The following is a 27,128-nucleotide window of genomic DNA, read 5'->3' as shown; positions in this document are numbered from 1 at the left end:
AAAGCGTCTTTTAAATATTTATTATTTTCAGTATCACTTTAGCATCTTGAGTCCATAAACAACAACAAAAGAATATGCTGGAGGTATTGTTTCAGATTATGGTAGTAAAATTGAATGTTTCCCTCAGTAACTATATCCACATTACATATGTTTGTATATTATGTTGTTTAAAAATGACACCATCAAGCAGCCATGTTTTAATATGCATTTTATACATTTTTACAATAAAAGCTGCTTAATTGGAACACAAGGCATACTTTAGTTCATCTTGATTATGCAGCTGTCCTATTATCATTATTTATTATATGCATAAAAGACGGTATTATGTTTGGCATACTAATTAAATCAAGTTTATTTTATTGTTGCTTAATGTTATAGCCGTATGTGTCTGCAGCTCAGCTCAGTTCCGCTAGAGCACTCACATCATTTTGTGACCTGTTTTGTGTGCCATTATAATAGGTCAGTATCTCGGTTGCTGTCATGTAACGCACAATGAGGTTACACAGATACTGGCAATATTTTCACCTTTATCTTCAGCGTGAAATTGATAGGCCAGCTGAAGTGAAAATCATGCCAACAAAACAGTTTTTCCTATTACATTTGTGCTATTAGTGACAGACCATACACTTAATTTAGACAACAAACTATTTTTTTCTAATATTTATTACTATAATTTAGGACTGTTTGAAGATTTTTAGCTGTGTAGCAGTGGTGACAGCAATTTGGTGCTGCCCTGGCAAGTCCTTTAATGTGTATCATCTATTTCAAATGTGAAGAGAACTAAGCCCTTGATGGCCTGGACGTTAGTTATCGTCTATTTTGTGTCTTACTGTATTAATTTTTAAAGCTTTCAGTGATGATAATGTTCTGAATAAGAAATAAATGTCCTGTAAACAATAAGGTTTTGACAATGGAATTTGAAGAAGTTTCTTCCATTATTAGCCATGAATTATGTGGGCAAACTTAGGGATCAGGCCTAAGGTGTGCAGTCCTGTGACATGAGTATTCCTTGAATACTTAATTATTTCAAACAAGTTTAGGTTTTGGTTTTATTTTGAGGTGCCTTATCATTTTAAATCACAATATAACTGTGTTTTTAAAAATGCACTCATTTAACCCTCTTCTCCCCCCCCCCCCAATCCTGTAATTTCCATGTCTCCAAGGTCAGTCAAAAAATTATAGGTAGGGTTCAGAAAGACTAATTGTTTAAAATTCACATCCCTTACCCATAAATACCTCGTGAAAGACTTGTTAAAAGCTCTTGAGCTGAGGATTTGCTTGTGTGAACCTATTAGCTAATCCCTCCGTGTCTGGGTTCTGCAGGCACTTTCTGTGGTCAGTGCCCAGTAGAGGAACACAGAACTGGGTGAGGGAGACGTCTGTCTCGTTCCAGGGTCACTACTTTGGTGGTGTTACGAGCTGATACGAGCAGGGGTGCTTGAATTGCTAACAAACTTTTACTGAGCTTCAGAGCTCCTGTCTCCATTTCCAATTCATGCAATGTGTATTTCTTTCAAATACTGATATTCATGGTCAGACTTGATATTATTTTAATTAGGCTGCTTTAATTTCACGTGCAAAGGAATTCTGAAGTATATGATAGTATATTCTCTAACTGCTTAAATGATTTTAATGAATGATTTAAGTTTAGATGCAAGTTTCATGGCTTTAATAGGTGTTTTGAGTTTTTTTATTAACTAATGAATGATTTTAACTTTTTACCAATAATGGGAAATCTTTGACCTTTAAAGTAGTGCTGAATACATGAAGCTTCTAAATGGGAAGAAAGCAAACTTTAGTGATCACCTAAAAGTTGTTTTTGTTTTTCTTTTTTTCTTTTTTAATTGAGAATTCTTTCCTCTTCATGTGTAGCAGAAAGTGTCAAAACTGAGGTGAGACTTGCCATAAAGGTATCTTACTGTAGCTGATGGTATAATATGAAATGCTGTATCAAATGCAGCTGCACACAAGCAGGACTCATGAATTGGTGTAGTAAGATGGTGTTTATGACTCAGATTTAGCCCATTTCATTCAGTTTTTCTGTTTATATCTAAGGTCCTCAAAGGATCTTACACTACCTCTTAGTTCCCCTTAGATATCTAACATGGAGATCTACAGGACAGTTGATGACTTCTTTTGTAATTATTTCAGCAGCTGAAGGATTTCCCAGCAGCCTTTCTCAGCTAGGACCTCATCGGGGTTGAGTTATAGGGCTGGAGATAGGGTTCCTCATTTGTGTCATGAATCTGGGGACCCAGTCCTGTTTGACAGCTGTTTTAGCTGATCCCATCCCCTGATTGCACTTCCAGGATCAGTTTGTGGATTGAGGCTTTGCACAGACAACTTGTTATCAGTTGATATCTGTTGTTAGGGTACTGCTTCCTACTTCTAGCAGGGCGTTCTTGCTGGGTGTTACTGGTTCCCCCCTCAACCACTGAGTGAACACGCAAATGGAGCTTTGTTAGTAAGTAAGTGTTCTCACTGAATAACTGTGGTACCAGTTGTGTTTTGCTGGATAGTTCCTGAACCTACCAATTCCTATCGGGTATATTTTGGCAGCTAGACTGCTGACTTCTTTCTAATTATTGTTGTGGTGTCGTTCCTAACCAAGGAAAATTTCTGGTTTGGTTCTGAACTTTTTTTTTTGGTGCCTAACCACTGGTGTCACTTTTATGCTGATATGAGCGAAAATATTATTGATAAAACTCTGTAGCTGCCGATATGCTTTTAGTGGAATGCATTCGCATTTGGTGGTCTTTGGTGCAGCACTTCCCGAGAGCAACAGATTGCTGTGCGCTTTTTGCTAATGCACAATTGGCAAGGACCCCTGTATCTAACAGCATCAACCACTGAGTTATTTTCTAGGATATTTTTGCAGTGGTTTCTGAAGAGAGTGGCTTTCTGTTTAGGGAGTTGTGGAAAACTTGAATCAATTCTTACAGCTCCTGCTTTTTGTCCCAGAACCTTCTCTTTCCGCGATCATAAAAGAGGAAAAGAGGAGAGAGATGGTGATGGGAGAGTAATAGGAAGGAGGTGAACAAGCTGCATGTTCTCTATAAAGTCTGCAGAAAATCCATTGGTTCCAGAAATATGTACAGGTATATCAACATTTGTCATAAATTACCTGATTTAAAACAATATTTTGAGTTTCCAACAGAATTCTTTCTCCAAAAATTGCTTCTAATGTGTTGTATTCCTAAGGAAGACCAACTTTGTAATCAGTACTGCTTTTTTTTTTTTGAACAGCATCTTTACAAGGATTTTTTTGCACAAAAGAAGCAATTCTTTTTTCCGTTAAGAAAAATTTTCTCATTAAGCTCATTCAGTATGAGGTACTCCTACTGTAGAAGTGAGTATGTTTAAGATGTTAAAGAGGAAAAGGCCTCTCTCTAAATCCAAATTTCATTGCTTAACTCTGTGTCCAAAATGTTAAGGTGGTGGAATGCCGCTCCGTATTTTGATGACTGTGTTTTAAAGCAAAACAAGCATGGTTTATGTGTTTTATTAGTCATATATTTCCTTTAGTAAATAACATTTCGACATGGTGAGAGGGAAAGAGCCTTTAGCTTATCTGTGTCTGGGTTGTATTATTAACATGTGCACTAAGTTTTATGCTCTGGTTAAAATATAGTAGTGCCCTGTAAAAGGAAAAAAAGTGACTCACTAGTTTGCTAAGTAGGGAAAAATCTTCCTAAAGCAGCATTTCATACTTTATTTTTTGTTGAGCTGCAGAAATTCAGTCTCAACTATTCCCACTCCAGTTGCTTATAATGCTTGTCTAGTTATTGGGGAGGTGTGGGGGGGTACTTTTTTCTTGACTGCGAATGACTGGATATTTCAATTACAAAAGCTGAAAACTTGGAGTAGTCGGAGAGAACTTCCTGAATTCTTGGGTTTTACTTCAAGTAATATAGACATGTTCTGTCAATAGTGGATAGAGGCTATGTGGATTTATTTACTTACTTTACCAATGCAGTTATGGGCTGAGGCATGTGAAGCGCATGGTGATGAAGTATCAGTGGTCAAACAGCAGACTTTGGCTCTTTGTCTGTTGCGTGAGTAGAAATAAATTGCATGAAAAGAAGGTGTTGATGTTGATTCTCTAATGATAAAAGGTACATAAACAGTCACAAAGAGCTGAAATTAAATATCGTCTCCTGACCCGTACCAGAATGTTTATACTTCTGCAACTTTCCAGAATGTAATTTATGGGAAAATGCTTGTACTGGCAAGACATGTTATAGAGTGGAAAGTGAGTCTGTATATTTTTTTAAAGGAGATGGATCAGAAAGCTTTTGCAAAGAAGTCTCTGGAGATATCAAAATGATAAACCAGGAATGAAAGCCATTTGTAAGAAGAGTTTCTGGCTGCCTGAGTTTTTGGCTCTGCTCTGCAAGGGAACTTAGCAAGAATGGAGCTTGACATACAGTTTGAGTGATACCTAGGTGAAACTTCTATTTAAGAAGATGAGATAATCTGGGGAGCACATTTCAGGTTTAGAGCCAAAGATGCTGTATCCCCAGTTGTTACTGTTTTTTTCTGTGTGGTTCTACGTATTTCATTGTATTCACAGCTAGATGGTAGCTCAGTTGTTTGTGTGATTCTGCATCTGCAAAACATTTCCTTTGATGTATAAGGCAAAAGGGTGTCTTAATCAATTAGTTGTTCCACAGAGATGTTGATTCTTTGGGGCTGAGGGAATTAACTTGCAATTTTTCAATGGAGTCCCTAGCTATGAACGGAAAAGTTGAGTGAAATAGATTTTACAAGGAAGAAATTATATATGAAGCATCATTAATTTAATGTTCAACTGCTTTAGGCAGTGGGTACAGATAGTATTGTGCAGTTTCTAAGGGCTTACTCTTTCATTAATCTTTATCAGTACCCCGGTGGCTTAGACTAATTGTTTTTGCACTGTCAGAGCAGGAATGTCGTGTTTCAAGTGGAGAAAAATAATTTAGAGAATGGCTGTGGTAGATCCCCAGGAATCCTTGTGGTCTTATCCTCTGCTCACTCTTCAAAATGTGACCGGTGTATTCGAATGGACAGAGTGCAAGGAATGCATAGGAATTGTTTGTGCATTTTATAGGTTAGGTAAAAGAAATATTTGAAAGGCAACTCTTCTCGAAGTGCATGTGCTGGATAAATAAATGCATGGTGTTATATGCCTTACTGTCCGAAGTTGAGGAGAACCAAAGGAAGAAATCAGCTTAGTGATATCAGATGATCTGGTGAAAGGGTGACATAAAATCCCTTATTGAAATCTGTACTATTACTATTTCACAGTTATTCTACACAATTTACTGTGGTACTTATTTTGCACAATTATTAGATAACAAGAGAAAAAAAATAGTATTATGGATAATTTTTGTGTTAATGCCAGGATGAAAGTATAAGAAGGCTTTTTTCCTTCTGTAAGTAATGTGTGTTTTTTTAAGTAAACATGCCATGAAATACTGAATGAAAATGGTGCAGAATTAGGAAAAAAAATGTTGCTAATTAGATAGCCTGGATGTTACTTGATGTTTTTAATTTCATTTTTTCTCTTTTTGTTCCTAAGTCCTGTGCTGTTGCCCATAACATAATCATCTAGATAAGCCTTTTCTTTCTCTGACTGCTGTAATTCCGTTTGCCTCATCCTTGCTGTTTGTAACAGAGCTGATAAAAATGTCCTTGCTTGTCTTACTAGCCACTTATGTCACTTTGAAGTTCTATTCTTTGTCTTCTGTTCTCTATTAGCCATATTTTGTTTCACCTCAGTCTCCTCTTTACTTTTCATTTGTTTGCTCCTATAATCCATAAAATTAGAAAACTTCAGGATGTTTTTTTGTCAACACAGTCATTTTACACTTACAAAATTACACTTGCCTGTGTTCATGTAATTATAAGTTCTTGATTCAAAGTTTACTTGACTGCTGCAAAGAACCTTACTTATAAGTGAAGTTGTGTGAGTTATAAGTGAAGATGTGTATTCTTACTTTGAAGGGAAGAGATTAAATTTATGGATGTTGATGGCAAGAATAGGAAAGAAAAGATACCGTTAGTTCAGCTTTCGTCTGCATTTTTAACAGTACTTCTCAGCAAAGACCCTTCTGCAGGCCTGAGATATAATGTAGACTTAGGACCAGAAGTACAGCAGTACCATGTGTCCAAAACTGGAAACTACCAACATCCGCAGTTGTTTATTTTTTTGAGAATTGGGTCTTTTTGGTACATTATCAAAAAATAGTATATGTTGGGTTTAAGCTAGTATAGCCCCATTCTTCACTCATGCTTTTAGGTTTTTAGTAGGTTTGTTTTTTTGTTTTTGTTTTTTTTTAGGATTCTTAATGTTTTCAGTTTTGTTTTAGTGGAGACCGTTTACATTTAATGTTTTGCCAGAATAAGCCTATTTGAAGTGTTTGCTAATTTACATAATTATTCTCAAACACTGAGTTTTATTGTTATAGCTGGAGCGCAGCTCATGTATGTTTTGTTCTCACATTGTGGACAATTGTTTATGGTTCTTTTTTTATTGATTTTAGGAATGCACTAGAAATAAAATAATTGGTCTCACTGTTGAAGAGTTTTCAAAGCCAAGAAAATAGTGTGCATAATTTGCTTTGATAAAGTCACGGTGATGTTATTTTTTTTTCCTAATGTAGTAGAAGTCAAAGGCAGAAAAGAAAATCAAGTCTGGTATTTGAAAATATCAAAACTGGCTCTGGCTTTTGCAATTATCCACTCAAAACCACCAGGGAAGAGCTGCAAAGAATACACTGAGCACCTTGCCAAAATTGTATCTGAACAAGATTTTGGCTGGAAATCGAAAGTTGAAGTACTAGAAGCTGAAGTTTTTCGATTACGTCAGGAACTTCTTTTGAACAAGATCTGTCGGAGAGTCTGCTTGGAAAGTGGTAAGTTTCTGAAATCATTTCTGACTATTTCTATGCTGCAGTAGCAAAAGACAAAACAGCTTTCATGTCGGCTGCACCATTTCTTGTACCTAGATACTGCAGCCTTTAGTGTACAGCTTCCTGTTTTTCCAAAAACCTGAAGTAGTAGGACAATTACACCAGTTGCAATGGGATTTAGCTTGAGAATATAATACTTAGAACATATATTACAACCTTCAAAATCAATGTGTATCATATGGAATAATTCCAGATGTACAAATATTACTGTATGTATGTTGTACAAAATTTTACTCTATAATCTGGGAAGTACTAGTGTCTTATATGTACGTAGTATGACTTTACCACTTTAAACATGATTGAAATTAGAATTTAGGCCTAATACATTGAAAGCATAACTCTAATACATGTGAGAGAAAGTTAGGAATGGCTAAAGGGCTATATGTATGCTGTCTCTGTTAATGTGGGTAGACCGTGGATGCTATGAATATTTATTATGATGTGATAAAATTGTGAGTCTGATATTGTAGGATTCAGGAAAGCTTTTAATTAAAGACTATAAAAAACACACTGATTTGGAGTAAGGAAGGGCATCTTGCTACATTTGTATTTACATTCTTATCTGTTCAGAAGATGAGAAGAGCAAGGTTTTTTTGTTTTGTTTTAAACAACTGTGTTAATAAAGGTAGATAAAAGAAGGAGTCTTTAAATCAGAAGCCTGGAACTGGTCGCATGTTTCCCTCTACCTGCAGGTAAATTTTGAGAGATTTTCTTAAGCTCTGTGATCATTCCTGACAGTTTGTTCCAGTACCTCATTAGCTTAGTGTGATTTTGTTTACCTTACTGTCTAAATTGAGCTTTCTTACTACAATTCAACCTCTTTACCACTTTTGCCATTTTCTTTCTCTGTATAGCACACTTGAATGTAATTGAAGATTTGCTAGATCCTCACTTCTGCTTCCTTTTCCTTTTTTTTCCTAGTTCCTAGACAATTCCACTTTCTTCCTTCTTTCACTCACAGCTAATTCTTCTGTATCTCTGATCATACTCAACAATGTTTTGGTCTCTTTCCAGATGGCCCTAATCTTTCTTGAAATGTAGTGCACTCTTCAAGGGTGGGATATCATGGTCAGCTGAGGTTTTATTACCATCTATAAGTAGAGTGAAAGTATTGCTTTGTGTTTTTGTGTCTCTTCCTTTGTGGTTACACTTAACCAACATGAATGAGCCACAGTGGTGGGACATAAAAAGTTTTTTTCTGTGGAAGTTTTATCAAGTTATCGGATCGGCCAGGACCCCATCCAACCTGGCCTTGAACACTTCCAAGGATGGGGAATCCACAACCTCTCTGAGCAACCTGTTCCTGTGCCTCACCGTCCTCTGAGTGAAGAATTTCCTCCTAACATCTAATCTAAATTTTCCCTCTTTTCGCTTAAAACTGTTTCCCTTTGTCCTGTCACTATCTGCACTTGTAAAAAGTCACTCTCCATCTTTTTTATAAGACCCCTTTAAGTACTGAAAGGCCGCAACAAGGTCTCCCTAGAGCCTTCTCTTCTCCAGGCTGAACAGCCCCAGCTCTCTCAGCCTTTCTTTGTACAAGAGGTTCTCCACCCCTCTGATCATCTTCCTCTTCTGGACCCACTCTAACAGCCCCACATCTGTCTTGTGCTGGGGTCCCCAGACCTGGATGCAGCACTCCATGTGGGGCCTCATGAGGGCAGAGCAGAGGGGGACAATCCCTTGCCCTGGTGGCCTCTCCTCTGTTGATGCAGCCCAGGAGGCAGTTGGCATTCTGGGCTGAAAGTGCACACTGCTGGTTCCTGTCAAGCTTTTTGTCCACCAGAACCCCCCCCAAGTCCTTCTCTGCAGGGCTACTCTTAATGAGTTCTTCTCCCATCCTGTCCTCCTGCCTGGGATTGCCCCGACCCAGGTGCAGCACCTTGCACTTGGACTCGTTGAACCTCATTTGGTTCATGTGGGCCCAATTATCAAGCTTGTTTAGGTCCCTTTGGATGTCATTCTGTCCTTCTGTTGTATCAACTCCACCACGCAGCTTGGTGTCACCAGCAAATTTGCTGAGGGTGCACTCGATCCCACTCTCTATGTCATTGATGAAGATATTAAACAGTACCGGTCCCAGGACAGGCCCCTGAGGGACACCAGTCATCCCTGGCCTCCACCTGGACGTTGAGGCCTTGACCACCACTTTCTGGGTGTGGCCTTCAGGCCAATTCCTTACCTACTGAATGGTCCACCCTTCAAATGCATATCTTTCCAACTTGGAGATCAGGATGTCGTGTGGGACTCTGTCAGAGGCCTTACTGAAGTCCAGGTAGATGACTTATGTGTAAGATATCATGTTTAGTACCTTGTTTCAGTCTGATAAGGAACCATTGATTTGTGGTTTTTCATTGTAATTCAATCATGAGTACTTTTAGAGTATGATTTTCTAAATGGTTTGGTACCCATGTTGAAGAAGGTTCCTCTATATTATGCTTCCTGCATTTGCATATGAGAGCATCATGTGAAACTGCCATGATAACAATGTTTACTGTTTTTCCTGTAGTCAGAAAGCCTGTTATGCTCTCATAAAGAAATTTTTAGATTGACTTGACATGTTTTTTCATACTAAAAAAATCCACACCAACTGTTACTATTCTCGCTTTGTTCTGGGTGTTTATGTATCAGTTGCTTGATGACTTATTCCAGGAACAGGTGTTACAGTGACTGCTTTTTGGTTCTCCTTTTTGAAACAGATTCTACATAAACCTTTTATATTTTTAGATATGTATATGTATTTCACCTGTGTTTCACAAATTCCAAAACATAACATCTTTTCATTGTGAATTTGCTTTGTTTTCTTTCAGTATTATAAACTGATGGTGAGTGATAAACGTCCAAATTGCCCATTTATTCTCTCAAAGATTCTTCCTTTATCTGAGGATGATGTCCTGCCCCATTTTCACATAATGTTTTACTATTTGGTGTTATAATCAGCTAATTTTAGTTGCCCTTTTCAGTGAAAGCTACTACAAAAAAGAGAAACAAAAAACACTGTTTTCTCTTATCAGTAGCTATTGATAACATCTATTGTTCTGTTCATAATAATGTGATATGATTTCACCTAACACTTGGTATCCCTTCATAGTTGCATCTCACTTAGTGCTTTGCTTTTTCACACTTTGATCCCTAGGCACTTCTATAATTCTGTCTCTTTTTTACTTGGGAACCTTGACATAACTTCCATTTTGTAAATCTTCAGTCTTTGTACTTTAACATTGTTTGAAGAGGGTTTTAAGTATTTTTTTCCCAATTTTTTTTGGTTGCTTTTCCTTTTCTGTTCCCAAGATCAAGAACGCCATTGTTTCACAGCCACTGTTGTACAAGTTAATAAATCTTACCCATTACCTTGGCATTATTAACTTGTACCCTGCACTTCATGGGAGTGGAGTGAAGATGGTCACTGGCTGCTTTTTCCACCTCTGTATCAATTTTTATTTTCTAGCACACTTTAGCCATTTGGGAAGGAGTCTGTATTGTATATTCATTTTCTGAAATATGTCTGGATAATTGAAATCTGATAATGCTATTAGATCCTGGGCTCTGATGATTAGGTCAGTCACTCATGAAAGGAAGATCATTTATTTGATCTTCCTGATTGGACTGTCTGTACCATGTCTTTCATGGGCAATTATATCCTTCTTTCCTTTAATTAGCTACAAAATCTCTAGGTGTATGTCTCCTTCAATCTTCTGCATTTCAGAAGATTCAGGCAATCTTGGTACACCAGAAAGGGTTTTTCCTAATAAAAACATAATAAACATAATACATAATAAAAAAAAGACAGCAACTGTATTTTGCAATCAAGAACTTAACTCTCTGGTTTGCTAATATGAGCTTTGATAATTTTTCCATCTTCAATACTTTCTAGGTTATCTAGTGAAATTGGTTTAAAAAAATAACTCAAAACTGTTTCACTGACTTGTGTATGTAGAGTGAGCTGTTCTTGCTCTACTCCTTGCGAGATCAGTGACACAAAATGAGCTTGGAAATCAGGCAGTGGAGGATGTCTCCAGGCTCTGGGGAGGCATTGCGTCTGGGAGATCGAAGTCAAAATGCTGTGGGCAGAAGTATGAAGATGTTTTGATTCCAGAAACTCCTCTCAGCTGCAAACTGTTTAGCTAGTTGCTTCTGAATATGACTCTTTTTGAGCCTCAATATTTTTTTTTTGAAGGTCCCCTAACAGAAAACTTGATGATGCTTTACTAGAATGCTTTTGTACTGAAACTGTACCTTCTTTATTGCCTTGTGAAAAGATTTCTGGATTCTAACTTTGACTGGGAGGGGGAAATGTATTAGACTTTACCTAGGAGTTTTAATGTTTGTTTTTTTTTAACAGTAGGCCTGTCTCTCAAGAGAAGTGATTTAATAACTGTTCATATTTAGTTACTGTTTGTGTGCATCTTTTCCATAACCTGTTCCAAACACAAAGCTTAGTTAAGAGTAAAAATAACTTTCAAACTGACAAAGCCTCATTCCTCAATGAAGCCGAACTTTAATTTCAGTCTGTGTTTAGGTAATGGAATCATAGATAGAAATAAGGATATGCTGTCTATGTCTAAATTCCTTCAATTTCTCAAGAGGACAAAACCCCAGCACCCAATTAAAATGAAAGATCAGTGTGTAGCTGGTTTTCCCTTCAAGTTTTTTTCATTATTGTTTATTTGTTTGCACTGATGTTAAACCTGTTAGCCAGATGACCTTTTGACATTTTAACTATTTATGAAAGTTCACTTCAGCCTCTTCTACCTCACATGCTGTCCAAGACAAGTAGGATGTGTTCTTTCCTTTCAATTACTTTTAACCTCTTGGGTGAAAGGAAGCGAAAAGACGTGGAAAACGTAGTATCATCATTTCTGTTTCTTCATACAGGCTTTCCTTAAAGGAAAGGACACTTTCCAGCTCTTGGAGTCTAACTTTGACATGTCTGTTTTTTGTGGAATTTCTTTTGACTGTCTTGAGTGTCTTTTTTGTTCCCCTTAAATCTTGGCATGGTATGTAAGTTCTCCTGATAATGAAACTGAGCCATCTGTTATTTTGGAAGGAAGATACTCTTCATCAGACGTGGTAACTGCTGAGTGAGCATTCATGGTTATGCTTACATTGGAGATGTGATCAGTTTGTTGCTTTTGAGTAAAGAAAGATCATTACTGATATCTGATGTGATATCTCTTGGTGAGGTCTGTGCACTCTTCTGTTGATCCAGTCAATGATTTATATTAAGAGAAGAACACCTAAGACTAAAATTTAAAGGAAGGTGATTGAAGAGGCAAAGCCTACCTGAAATAGGGGATGCTCTACCACTGAAATCTTCTGGTCTGGAAAAAAAATTCTCTTGCGAGTTGTGCCTGTTTTGAGATTTTCAAGTTTGTGGATAGAAAGTAATGGGTGCCTACTGCTGAGATAGGAAGGCACAAGAGGCTTGAAGAAAGTTGAAAAGAAAGTGATGCAAGTGATGTTCCATCCTGCTCATCTGAAGTGTGCTACATATCCACTATGTTTTCTACCTAATATTGCACCAAAGTAGTTCTCTTTAGGGTTGAGAGTAAACTGGGTTGTTTTTACGGGCCAAGTAATCTACGGTTTACCGTGGATCTTTTGACATGCCTATAACAATGCAAACTTTGGAAGAATTCAAATCTTCATCTCTTCTTTGGCTTTCTTGTGTTCTATTTAACAGTTCTATAGATGCAAAAATAGCGGTGTTTCCACAAAATCTGTCACTAGAAAATCTCATGCTGTAAGCATCAGATAGTGAATTTGTCTCATGCTGCATATAGAGAGCTGAAGAGTTTGAGTCTTTCAGCCGAGGCTCACTTTGCAGCTGTCTTCCCTGCTCTGCATTCTGAATGTGAGAGCTGTCCTAGCTCACCTGCTGTTTGTAATAATCATAGTAGGTTTTTCAGAGGCTTAGGCAATCTCTAATCATTCCTTATGAAGGTTTATTTCCCTGATGTGGAAAATTTGTAAGCTCTTTGTGCTTTTTTCATGTGCTTGTACATCCATACTGTGTTTATCTTTATGTGAAGAAAGAAAACAGTCACCACAGTTTCAAAGTACCCATTTCTAAAGCTGTGTTGTCTAAATCGTTTGAATCCAATCTGATTAATCCTTTGTCGTCAGTGACACTAAAAAGTTTGGGTATTGTCAATAAGGGGGAGAAGCATGTTTTGCTACAGGTAAACTATTTGTTTTCCAGCATGGGTTGTTATAGTTTAATGTGCTGTTTTATAAAGTTGCCACAGTATGTATTCACTGACTCTGTATGGACACTCCATATTTAACTTTATGTGCGGTTGTCTTTCTGAATACAAGGACACTGGTATCCTTTTCACATGGTGATACTTTTGGCTGTTTATCAGTCATTCAAGGAGGAGAAGCAAATTTTTTTTGTAGCAGGACCATGACAGGCTGGAGAAATGGTCTGAAAGGAACCTCATGCAGTTCAGTAAGGAGAAATGAAAAGTCCTCCAGCTGAGGAGGAACAACCCCAGGCACCAGTTCTTGCTGGAGGCGACCCAGAAAGCAGACAGCCAGAAAAGGACCTGGCAGTTCTGGTGGACACCACTTTAACCATGAGCCAACAGTGTGCCTTCGCTAAAAAGAAGGCTGATGGTGTCCTGGGCTGCATTAGACAAAGTATTGCCGGAGGCTGAGAGAGGTGATCCTTCTGCTCTTAGCACAGGTGAGGCCCCACCTGCAGTGCTGCATCCAGTCCTGGGCTCCTCAGTACAAAAGAGACGTGGACAGACTGGAGAGAGCCCAACACAGGCCTGTGAAGATGATTTAAAGAACTGGAGCATCTCACATAAGAAGAAAAGCTGAAAGAGCTGAAACTGTTTAGCCTAGAGAAGGCAAGGCTCAGGGTGGGTTATTATCAATATACATAAATACTTGAAGGGAGGGTGCAAGGAGGATGGAGCCAGGCTCTTTTTGGTGGTGCCCAGTGCCAGGGCAAGAGGCAATGGGCACAAACTGAAATGCAGGAGGTTTCCTCTGAACATCAGGAAGCACTTCTGTGCTGTGCAGGTGATGGAGCACTTGCACAGATTGCATAGAGAGGCTGTGGAGTCTCCATCCTTGAAGATCTTCAAAAGCCACCTGAACATGGTCCTGAGCAACCTGCTCTAGGTGGGCCTGCAAGAGCAGAGGGTTGGACCAGATGGCCTCCAGAGGTTTCATCCAACGTGAACTGCTCTGTGATTCTTTGTAATCGCTCAGTTTTCACCTTGCCAGTATTGTCCTGACAGCTATGCCTATGGGTAGGGAAAAAAAAAAGATATTAATCAGTTTCTTGCCTTCTTTTGATAGATTCATGGATTGAAGCACCTGTCCTCTCAGGCAAAATTCCTTAACCATGATCAGTTCATTAAATCAACAATCATATTGTTTCTTGGCAGCCTCAGCTAAAGAGATGAGAAAAACTTGCAGCTGTTACTCCAACTCAAGAAGGCATAAATGGAATACTCTACCATTTTTTGTCCAGCATGTATTTGGGGAATGATGATTTAAAGGATAGATGTTTATTGCCTCGGTGCTTTAGGCTGATAGACTTGAAAAGTCCTAAGTCAGTTATCCAGGGTATATTCTTAGCAAAACTTATATTTAACATGCTTTTGTTTTCTCTTTCTTAGCTTCACCTTCAGTCTTGGTTTATATTTTTGTCTTCTCATGCAGTGGGTAGGAATTTACTGAACTGGTTGCTCCTCTAATAAAAATTAAAAAAAAAATCAGTTTTTTTCCTCTGCCTTTTTTTTTTTTAGAATTAGTTTATTCTTCCTTTTATGGATCATTTACAGTAGAACTTCATCTCCCATGTGCTGAAGTCCCGTCCCATGTTCTTAGCTTCCACAGTAGCATATGGCTGCCAGCACATTCTTCCACAGCGTGTTTGCGTGTTAAGGGAGAAGCTGAACTCTGATTCAGAATATGTGAGTAATGTGACTGGTTGACTTGCAGCTGGGTCTTGAGGCTGCGTTTGACTTTTCAGGATATTGTCCCCTAAATTCTGCTTCCTGTGCCAAGGCATTTTCAGCAATTTTTACCTCCCTAGGGGAGGTAAGGGAGAGCCAAAGACAAGAAGCATTTTGTATCCCCTGCTTCACACCTTAACTTAGTGCATTTCTTGAGGTAGTTAGCTGTACATGGGGAAGAAGGGAGCAATTTCCTTTATAGATTAGTATGAATTAAGACACTTCAGCTTCATTTTTTCTTGCTGAAAGTTCAGAGTTTGTATATACTTCTGTTTGTATATACTTCTCCATACTTGATAGGAGCAGGGGAAGAACACTGATAATATTTCAGTTTTTTTCAACTCTTTTTTCAGAGAGGAAACCAACTAGGTGAATTCAGAAAGAACAGACCAAACCATATGCAGGTTCCTCAGTGAATATATAAGCTACAGCATCATAAAGGAATATTCCTCCTTAGTGGACAGACGAGCAGTCCAAATCAGACTAAACAGCAATGATAAAAACATACTAGTCCATTAGGAGAAATGACTTCCCTCCCCTGAAACTAGACAGAATGGTGTGAAATGTTTACAGCTGTCTCAAATAGCACATAGCAAATAGTTCCTACACCATGGTGTAGGTAAGGTAGGGGAATATAAACTTACCCTGAGAACTTGGAAATTCTAGTCTATGTACAGGCTATTTCTTCAGATCAGTATGTTTGAATTAGCTGCTGTTAGAGATTGCTATGTCTTGTCACTGCTGCTTTTCCCCCGGTGTTTGTCAGGGAGCAAGGAACGCAACAGGACAGGAGCAGAATTGTCAGGCTCCGAGGGACGTCTTTGGCTTCTTTCTTTCCTCTTTCTTTCCCTAGCTTCCTTTTTCTGAGGTGAGAAAATTCCGTATTGGGCAGAAGTTAACAGTGTGTTACTATGGAAAAGAGTTCTGATTATTTTTGTCTGATGGCTAGGGCTGATGGCTTCTTCTATGTGAAGAAATTCTTCTCTCTACTGAGCAAAGGTGGCCTTCTGTCCGTACAGGGCAGCCCAGTGTTTTCTTTAAGGCATGGTGGTGTCAGACAGACAGTACTTCAAAAATGAACAGTCCTCTGACACCTTAAGTGTACTAGTAGTACTCCCATACCTCTACCAACAGTACTGATGTGAATAGGCAGCATTGGAAGTAGGTCTTGCAACTTGAAAAGAACTTTATATCTTTTAGGAGGGGAACGGGGAATTAAGAACAGATATGTGAGGTGGCAAAAATGGGGTTAAAATGTGTTCAATATAGAAAATGGCTCTTGGAATAAGATGGTGAGAAATCCATTCCCCATAATTGTAGTGACACAATGGGGAACTTTATGAAAGTTGAGGCCTTTTCAGAATAACGAAGTGAATCTGCAGTCTGGAAATAGCACCAGCTGGAGCATAATCAGTCACTGAAATTTCAGAGTACCGCTCCTTCCATGGATAACGGGTCTGGTTTGGTTCTGGAAACTTTTTCCCTTTGAAAGCAGGTGCTGTCTGTCTTATCAGTTGACATTGCTACAGTTCTCCTAAGCACATACTTGGGGCAAAGGGACCCAAGTAATATTCCTTTCTTTCCAGGTTTCTTTATAACGAACCCATTCAGAGATGAAAACAACCCAATTATCCTAGCAAAGGAAAGGGTTTGTGATTATCTTGTATATTCTCTGTAAATATTGAGTCCCTGATGAGATGCACAGTGATTTTCAGGAATAAGGTTCGTAAAAGCAACTGGAACCCATAATTTGTTGTATATAGTTCCCTTTCTTTTGGTAAACAGAATGATAGTATGGGGAAAAATGGAATGCATGTTGTAAAAAAAAAAATAAAATAAAATATATATATAGTTTAAAAGTGTGGCCACAGCAACTGGGATCTTCTTGCCTGTAAGTCTACTCTGGGGAGCTCAGGATCAATCAAATTTTCCTCTGCAAAGGCAAAATCCCAGAATGGCCGAGGCTGACAGGGACCTCTGGACCAACCCCCTGCTCAGTGTAGGGCCTCCCAGAGCCTCTTGCTTAGGACCACATCCAGAGGGCTCTTAAATATCCTCAGGGAGGGAAGCTCTACAGCCTCTTTGGGCAACCTTAGCTTAACTCAAACTTAAGTGTGAGTTCCTCAATTAGATATTTTATATATATATATTTTTTTATATATATATATATATATATATACACACACACCCAGAAGCGCACCAATATAAACACAAAATACCAAACATTTATATGGTATTGTTTTCAAGAAAAGAGATGTTTTATAGGAAGGCGTAACCTAGCTGATTCTTTATGGAGTCTACCTCATTTCATCTTGTAAAGTCACAAAGAATATCTGGAACGGCATTCTTATTAATACAGTAGCAGGCAGATGATTGCTGTATGCTGTGGCTGATACTTCCTATCCCTTAGAGCAGCTGAGTTTGTTTGTTTTAATAAGACCTAATATTGTGCTTCCAGTTCAGACAGGTAGTCTTCATAGGTAACGTTAATTCATTTAATATCTTGAAATATCCCCTCTCCAGCATAACTCAGATTTCAGTCATGTCATTGAGATTGTCAGTATTGCAAAGCATATGTTACATCATTTGTATTAAGAGCTACTTGATGAACATTAATTGAGCCAAGTCTCAATTGATTTAATCACCTGATGATAAATCCTTCCATGTCTTTGTCACAAGTATTCTCTGTTTGACTTGAACTGCAAAAGATCTATGCTGTCTTCCACAGAAATCTCCTAGAATTAGCATTTATATCCTCAAAATCCTTCTTAATTATTACTGAGTTCTAAATGTTCTGATTCTTTGTGTAAGTAAAATCCATAACAAATTGAAATACGTGCTTCTTGGCTTTCCGAGAAACATTTAAATCCTGGTACCGAATTAATTTGGGAATTTTACTCAGGCCTGTATTCAATTCAGCGAAATTATTCCTACAAGGGACAAAGTGTGCAGCAAGAAGTACTTTAGCCTTTAAAAGAAGAGCTTTCTTTTCCAAGCTGGTTATAAAAATCCACAGAAATGCAGAAGCAAGGTGTGGGATGCAGACCTAATAATTGTTCTTTGGAGAAAGGAAGCTTTTTATTATTTTTAACTTTGATTTCAAAATATTCAAATAATAATAGCCTAAATATGTGAGAAACCTGGGCAAAATTTGTTTGCTTTGGTACATACAGAAGTATGCCTTCATTCCAGATCAGGACAGCAATAGTGTGCTAAACAGACATTTATGAGGGAGAACAGAGTTTTTCTTTTTTTTTCTCAAGCAGCGTAGTTATTGATGAAAACAGCAGAATAGAGACAGGCTCACACAAACAAGGTTATGGAGAAAAAGTGAAGAAAACCATTAATATGTGTGAGAAGAGGAACTCAAACTTGATTCATTGTTCATGGAAGGTGTACCTGCAACAAATAAATTGATTAAGATTAAAGGAAAAATAACAGAGTCCTGCAAAATGTAGAGGTGGAGAGGTGAACAGAATTGGAAGAAATACAAATCATTTCACATATATTTTCCTCTCCTTTTAGAATTCATTGACTGAATACCTACTTGGAAAGCAGTATCACCAAAGAGGTTTCTAAGATTGTGAATATTATTGTCTCATTTTTAGTTGACTTTTTTTTAGAAGTGGAAATGAGCCCATCAATGGTAATTGAGGTTTAAGAGAGCTTTGTGTTAATCTGTGTGGGCTCACAAAGTGAGGGGATACAAACAATGCCAAATGATTGAAAATGGAGTAATTTTTTTTTTCAAATAGTATCTTAATTTTGTTTCTTAATTTAGCACCTTCAAGACTATTTTCTGTATTGGAATCCTTGTTGATAGTATAACTGTAGGTATGTTACGTTCTACAGAAGACTTACAGGCACTCTTGTGATTCCACAGCAATTTCATCAGCTGGGGACCCGTCTTTATTTCTTAAATTTTGAACCACATGTACAGCAGCATGTTCCCTTCCTCATTCAAACACTGTCCGGTCTGCAGCAGCTAGTAGTGCTGGTGTCTGAGAAAGTATCTTTCACCACTGCCTCTCCCGCTATATGTATGCTACAGATACTGCCTCACTTATTTTGCATTGGTAGGACCATGAACATGGTCTTCCCTCGTCTCTTCACAGCTCTGAGAATCCTTATGATCATAGTGCTGACAGCAGGCACTCTGGAGACGAATGATTTTCCTGTACTGATGAAGCAACTGGCTGCTCCTCCTCCTTTTCTTGTCCGTGAGCTGAGCTTTGGTGTTTGTGTTGAGTATTCAGAAGTGACAGAATTCATTTCAGAAGTGGGATGGGCTATGATTGTCAGAGCTCTCCTGCATCAAGACTACCTGAAGACTCCATTTTCTCTAACTGATTGGCATCTCACTCCCATGATAAAAGTCTCTGTGCCCTGTGGTCTGTCAGTGACGTGTTTTATAGGGGCGCCTACAACCTTGTTTACATATTGTGTGCAGTTTACAAGTCACTCGCTTGTTCCTTGAGCAACTGCTGGTTTTTCAGGCCAGACTCTTTCCACAGTTGTAGATACGTGTAGAGGGATGCCAGTTCTTCAGACTTTGCACCCCAAGGCTTTTTTTTGTGACTGCCTCTTGCTTTGTTTGGTGAGCACACAGTTGTGATTTTCAGCTCAGAATCTTAATATGCTGAGAAGCCGAAGTCCTAAATGGGAATTAAGAGTTTAAATGTTTAATGAATCCAATGCAACGTTTTTACAGAGCCTGTAAAATTACTCGTGAACAAATAATATTATTACCTTTATAAAAGCATTGTAAAATGCTGAGATTAGTGTATCACGTGCAGTCTTTTTTTTTGTTATTTCTCGTTTTAGTATTTTTATATTCAATTTTTCTTGAAATTGCCATTGAAGGTTTGTTGTTAGTATAAGAGATTGTTGTTAGTGTAAGACAGGCTTAATACTGTTCCTTCTTTTTGTATTTGATAACCACATGGTGTGAACATCAAGACGTTCTCGTTTAAATAATAGGTAAGTACAAAGTGATTAGGTTACTTCCTTTCAAGAAATAAATGATAAGCTGGTTTCAGATGTTTTGAGGGAAGTCATGAATTGTTTATTCGTTAAAAGAGACTTACTCTCCATGTGACTAGAACATATAAATCATTGAACATTTTAAAAGCATTTTGTATTACAAATTCAACTGGAAATATGTTGCTATTGGGGAATAACTACAGGGTTTTCTGGAAGCTGGTCACGGGAGGGGTGTTTGGTATTTTAGCAAAGGGGGAACCTAAGCACAAATGCAATACTGCCTCCTGCTGGTAGGAGTATTTTGTTGCCTATGCTACCTCTGATTTTGGGATGGTTGTAAACTTGGTTCTTATAGATATTTACGTACCATTCTTTTCTTCCCCTTTTCATCTCTTTTCTCTTCCTTTCTTCTGCCTTATTTTTTTTTCAAAAAATCACAGAATGGTTGAGGTTGGGAGGGACCTCTGGAGGTCATCTGGGACAACTCTCCCTGCTCAAGCAGGGACACCTAGAACAAGCTGCCCATGCAGTTTTTGAATATCTCCATGGTGGGAGCTTCAAGATAATCAACAAACACACATGGGATTTGCACTTACTTCTGTGCTTTCTTCTGTCCTGGAGTTACTTACATCTCCATGAGCAATTTTTACATTGTCCTATGGGATTGAGAACTAACGAAATATCCATGTGGTGATACTCACAGGAGTAGATGGATTCCCTAAAAGTGTTTATTTTTCTTAAGTAGTAGCAAAAACAATTTCCAGTTGTTACTTTTTTTTTTTTTTTGAGTGTCTTTTGCTCAAAGCACTAGGGAGAGAAGATATGAAAGATTGATGCCTGTTTTTGTTAGTCAGACCAAGGCAAGTGTGCTTTTCTTGTTTGCTTGCTTTCCAGGTTTGATTTGCAGGGCATCTGGGAACCGTGTTAATATCTAAAATGCTAGGTTGGCCTTAGAAGCCCTGCTTCTTCTACTTCCTGGAAATATCAGTTGATTTCCCTGCAGTTAGCTCTTTCATCGTGATTCAGTTGGTACCAGTCCTGCTCAGTTTTTGTGTCTGAATGTTAAAGTCATGAAACTAACTAAAAACCTTCAGACTAGATATAAAAAAAAAAATCTGTACTGCGAGGGTGGTCAAACACTGGAACAGGCTTCCTAGAGAGGTGGTTGACGTCCCATGCCTGTCAGTGTTCAAGACATTTGACAATGCCCTTGATAATACGCTTTAACTTCTGGTTAGTCCTGAAGTGGACAGGGAGTTGGACTAGAAGATCTTTTGAAGGTCCCTTCCAGCTGAACTACTCTATTCTATAAAATAAAAATAAATCACGCTCCCACCCAGTGAGGGTAGTGCTACTGAGATTAAAACTCAATACCAGAGTATGTTTTCAGTGACTGAAGTAACGGTCAGAATTCAATATGAAAATGTATATTTAATGGAATCTGTATGAACTTTTAAAAATAGTCTTAAATTGCTGTTGTTGTTTTAACTTGCATGGAATATAGTGTTTATGACATTTATTTGCCATTACGCCAAGCCATCTATATTTTTTCTTATTCACTTGAGAATACAGACACCAAGGTGTATTGTATTCCTTTGGGTCCTTATGGAAAATATGATCATTATATACATGTTTTTTAAGAATGAGTGGGCAAGCAGTGTGTGACTGTGGCAGAGTAAGTGGGGCACAGCCTGGCATTGGGCGCATGGGGGTCTAACCTTGCTTCATGGCACTGAGATGTTGTGTTGATCTTCCACTGTCTTTTGACTGTTTTGACCATAGTCTTTTGCCATAGGCAGTATGTGGCACATGAGAGTCTATTGTCATCTGTCCTTATGCCCTGAGGCACTGACTTAAATGTATCTACCGTGAAATAGGATGATGGAGCTTGTATACTGTTATATGAAAATAATTTCTTAATAGTGCATATATAAAATATACCACCTGTAATGTAGTTTGTGTATTTTTGAAGTAGGTAGCATAACATAGGCAATGACTCGAGAGATTTATGATTTTGAGTATTTTTCTTCATTAAATAATAAAAAGCTCAAATGTAATGTTCTGTTCAACTTTGGCTCTGTTAGAATTCCTTACCTGGCCTGGGGAAAAAGAGTATGGATAGAGGAGAAAATCATATTTGATGCAGTTACAGTAACAGATCTTTACTGTTTTCTGGAAGCAATCTGAGTTCTTGATAATGAAAGTAGTGAGAAGTGTTTTAGGAGGCAGAAATTTACATACGTTTCCTTCCCTGGGAATTAATGATAGTACAGATGCTCACTAAATTGTCTGTGTGATGTCCGCTTAAATTGTCCATGTGAAAACTTTAAACCATCAGGAAATTTTAAACTCAGAAATGCTATTCATACTACTCTCTGCATAAAATATCTGGTCCACAAATATGTTACCTTCTAAAAGTCTTGACTCTATTTTAAAAACATCACCTTCCAGCAGCTAAACTCTAGTCATGGGAAGTTCTCAGCATCAAGAATATCATGTGTATGATGTGATCTTTGCATGGAAGCAAAAGGAGGAAGGAAGGAAGACATTTTTTATAAACTAGTATTACATAGATGTAACGTGTACATTTGTATTTCAGGTAAACAAGGTGCCTTTGCTGAAACTCTTCTGGATCAGGAATGTATAAATCCTGTGAATTTCTCAAGCCAGTTAGAAGACTCTGGATGTGATGTGTCTAATGACTACGCATTCGATTCTTTAGGCATCACTTCTGATTTTCACCAATCTGAGCATAATATTGACGCATCTAAAAGTTGGTTGGAAATAGTTCCCCCATTGAATCTTTGCTGTGCTAGCAAGGATGAATCGCTGACTGCTCCAGTACAGTTTTTTCAACATCTGCTTGAAATAAAAAAACTGTCAGAAGGAGGAATTCTGCAAGCAGACTTTACAGAGCTTGAGAATGATTCTTTTACCATATGCAATTCAGTGTCTCAGTTGCTTGATGGACTGACTGCTTTTTACAACAGTCCTAAATTTCCTGTTTCAAATGTTCTTACTGAGGCAGTTTGTGTTTTGATCAGATTAATAACTGATACTAAATTATCTAATCATGTTCTGAAGAAATGTTTCAAGAAGCTGGAAGAATTTAAGAAAAATCTAATTCAGATTATTTTAAGAAACAGCAGTGTCAATAGGGTAAGTTTAAAACATCTTCCATCTTTTCTGTACCACTTCAGTATAATGTAATACTATTCTGTTTTTATGCTTTTTAAAATATTGTCTTATTAGGTTCCGAAAGGTACTTCTTACAGATTATTCTTGTAGTTGTTCTTTTTTTTGTGATATGGCCGATGAATGCTGCAATGCATTTGAATAAATCCTTGCTCGTGCATGCAATTTCTTCTAGTCTACTCCTGAGTACAGTACTTTTTAAAAACTGTTAGAAAGTCAGATTAAGACAAATTTAGAGAAGATATGAGAGAAAAATGTGCTGTCTTTCTTGCTACATGAGGATGTAACGTAGTTATTCACGAAGTAATGACTATAATTTTTTAGATTTTTAGCTACGCCTAGATTACATATGTTGGTTTGCTTCAGATCATCTCTGTTACTCACTAGACACTTACAGATTTGTGTTTTTAAAAATAAATCAGAAAATGAGTACAGAAGAGAGGAATGGCATGTCCCTGGCACACCCGGCAAGTAGGACTGAGTTGCGTTTTGTCTGTATTCATCACTTTGCTTTGTTTGTAGAATCACAGAATGGTTTGGGTTGGAAGGGACCTTAAAGATCATCTAATTCCACCCCCCCACCATGGGCAGGGACACCTCCCACTAGACCAGGTTACTTAGTGGTTGTTCCATGCATCATCTTGTTGGTATCCACATCCAGTCGAAATCTCTCTAATCTCTCTTCACAGGACTTCCCATAAGTAATTAATTTCATTGTCTGTTTTAGGATTTGGGGGTTTCAGTCTGTCTTTTAGAGTAACTTGAAACAGACATGGTAGCGGAATTTTTAGTTTGAGGCTCTGATATCTCAATGCAGTGTCTGCATATATGTAGCTAAACTCACATGACAGGAAGTGAGGATTGTATCTGTATAATCCATGGAGCTGATGGAATGCTGTTAGGTGCCTGTTTTAGGATGAGCTCTCAAGTCGTTTTGAGCAAAATGTGAACTTAGACATCTGCTACACCTGTAGACACAAGTATGTATTTGTCTTAATTTAAAATAAATCCCACTCACTATGTTAAGTATTTACATCAGAATGTAAATGTAAAAAAAACAAACAAAAAAACAAACAAAAACCCTACAACAACAAAAAACACATAAATTTAAGGGGCAGGAGAGGGCAAGGATGTCCCTAGATTTTGTTAGAGGTAGGGAAACTAAAGCGTTCAGAAGGAAACTGTTAATACAGAAGCTTTTCCAGCACTAGAGCCTTGTGTCTCCAATAGGAGGGTGCTTTATATTTCAGTATTGCCATAGTGTGGTACTTATTTTTTCCTTAGAACTGTTCCTGGATGTGAGCATGCATGGTGTTTGTGTGATATGAAGAAAAGAGTCATGCAGGTGTGACTGCTGTTATTTTTTGTGTGATCACAGGATAGAGAACAAAGAAAAGTTGAGTAGATATTCAATGAGGACTTCTTCACAGCTAGTGATATCTACTGTTTCCACCTGTTCCCTTCCTCTACTCACATAGGAATTTTATAAATAATATAAAATAATGCTAATTGTAGGAGCTGAGAGGGTTTCCAGAGAGGGATTACTGGTTGATTGGAGTAATCTAGGGGGAGGATGGAAGGAAAAGAGAAGTTTAAGTGAGAGATGTTGCAGCTTAAATGGGAGAAAATATCCTCAAAGATAAGGGATGTTTCAAGTTTGCAGAGGGCTTTTAGAAATCATTCAGGAAGCGTAGAGTATGTCCACATAATTTGCAAGTGCCGTCCTTTCTCAGAATGACTTTACTGAAACAGATGGCTTTTTATGAGATGCTTTGTATCTTGCTTCTACCACAGCAGTGACTGAGCAGTCATTCGTAGCAGCAGCTAATGCTTCAATCAAACAGCTTTCAGAGAGTTTAAAAATTGCAAAAACCAACTATTAAGGGTTAATCCTAGTAGTTTCCAGATTTCTAGGGAAAAGGGAAAATGTGTGTGGTAAATGCAATGTTTATAAAGATTTATTGAAAAAAAATAACTATTTTTTTCCACAAACTTGGTTTTCTTAAACTGAGGTGAAAATGAAGATAAATATGTAGAATTCCAAATTAATGGAAACTGCAACTAATTTTTCATGTGCTATGTAGCAGATATCTCCCACAGACACTTTATGCTTCAGTTCTAATCATCACTGTTTACTGAAGTGGTGATTGAAATACCAAGATTATAGGTTTAAAATAAAATTGCCATTAATTATAAGGCTGTCATCTGAAAAGAGTGGCAAACTATGAATTTTGGTTCTAGGAGGATGCTTAAATTCCTGCAGTATAAAAACATTAGGAACTTTGTTGAATCTAACCTTACTAACTGTCAAAAAGCATTTGTATAGTCAGCTACCAGTGCAACTATAGCATTTGACACTACTTTCCTTTTGCCATCCTCACCTATAAAACTGTCAGGCTCTGTCAAGGAGGACAAAGGGCTGTGAGAAACACCTTCAAAAAGTGAACAAAGAACAAAATGGCTGTGGGTTACACTGAATGCCTCATCTTCAAAAGCAATCCCAGCATTTTGCAGAGCAAATTAAATAACTTTAAAAACCTTTGAGAATTGGAGAAGAGATAATTATCTCTACATTAGATGTAAAGAAAGAAAAACAGCAGTAGAATTACTTTCTGTAACTGCTGAGTCCCATTGTTTGAGATGTTTCTAATTATAAAGCACTGGAGAAACTGTAGGAACCAGAAAGACATTTACTCAGAGCTTCTCTGTCTGGATTCAGTTGCCTAAAACTGTGCACTTTGGATAGAATTTTTGACCTGAAACTCCAAACGGACATGAGTAGCTATATATATATATATATATATATATATGTATCTTTTAGGATAGAGAGGTAGAATAAAAATAAATATTAATTAAAATATAAAACCATTTAAAATCAAAGAACTACAAATAAAAACTACCTTCTGAATTTTCCTTCTTTATTTTTCTCTTCTTCCACTGTATTTGAAGAGCAGCTCAAAAGTCTGCACACAACCGGCAAAAAATCTTTTGGAAGGATCCTTCTGGAAGTATCTAGAAGGGGTCTTAAGTCCCTGCTGCTAAGGGTAAAGCATGAATGCACTGAGGATAAATCCATCTGCTAGAAGACCTGTCTGCACCTTCTGCTGGAGTGATCTTGAAGCCCTGTTTGTCTGACACAGAAACGCTTGTGAGGATCGCGTGTGTAATTCTGGTACAGATGGGCTCTCATGTTGCAAAATCTGTGGTAGTCACTGCTATCTTTGGAGCAAGCACTTTGCTTGTCACCAGTTTTTGAATCCTCAGCACTGAGACTCTTGGAGCTTCATATGGGTCTGTTGCTGTTGGTGTATTACTCTCGATGTGCAAATTGTTCATTCAGGTTAAGAGTCATTACGTTGTCAGCAGAACCACTACCCTGTTTGTACAGGTTCTTTTAAATCCTGCTTTGAAGCAAAGATAGAACTGTCTGTTACACAAAACCTCTGTGAGACTGGATTCAGTTTCTGGAGCTACCCACTCTGCTTTTCAAATGGGCTGTTCTCTAGCACCTGGCAAAGCAGCTATCAGTGGTATAAATGCACACTAGTTTACCTGCATCTTGACAGAAATTCAGTTCAGTGGTTGTGTACTTCTGGGTGCAGCTGATAGTGTCATTTGGAACGTAGCTAATGCATGGAATGGTTTGGGTTGGAAGGGACCTTAAAGGTCATCCAGTTCCAACCCCCCTGCCATGGGCAGGGATGCTACCCACTAGATCAGTTTGCCCAGGGCCTCATCCACCCTGGTCTTGAACAGCTCAAGGGATGGGGCATCCACAACTCTGGGCAATTTTGTACGAGAAGACTCTGGCCTTCACCATGGGTTCATCACGGAGACCTGTGTCTGTCTGTTGGACCTCTTGTTTTAAGGAGTGAATCAAAACACTGAAATAGAAGACAATGCTACAGTGCTTTAAGGATTCTATACTAAAGCTGAGCCGTGTAGGGTTCTCAGGCGATACTGCTTTCTGGTGTCTGGTTTCTGTTCAACAAATACCTCATCCACCTGCCCCCCACCCGTTCTT

At 38.1% G+C, this 27,128-nt stretch overlaps 1 protein-coding gene across 6 annotated transcripts in view; it reads left to right on the top strand.

The window, feature by feature from the left end:
• Positions 1–27,128, top strand: part of MEI4 (meiotic double-stranded break formation protein 4) — a 160,841-nt gene that overhangs the window by 3,683 nt on the left and 130,030 nt on the right. For 5 of the 6 annotated variants that reach the window (XM_080585985.1, XM_080585986.1, XM_080585981.1 and 2 more), the window contains exons 2-3: positions 6,645–6,896; positions 22,509–23,068. In XM_080585985.1, coding sequence (XP_080442111.1) covers positions 6,645–6,896; positions 22,509–23,068 — 812 coding nt within the window. The remainder of the gene's footprint in view (positions 1–6,644; positions 6,897–22,508; positions 23,069–27,128) is intronic. The other variant, XM_080585982.1, reaches the window with a different exon arrangement.

This window comes from Anser brachyrhynchus (assembly GCF_964034855.1).
Source record: "Anser brachyrhynchus genome assembly, chromosome: 3".
In the NCBI taxonomy this organism is placed as follows: Eukaryota; Metazoa; Chordata; class Aves; order Anseriformes; family Anatidae; genus Anser; species Anser brachyrhynchus.
This window is presented reverse-complemented; position numbering and strand designations above follow the sequence as displayed.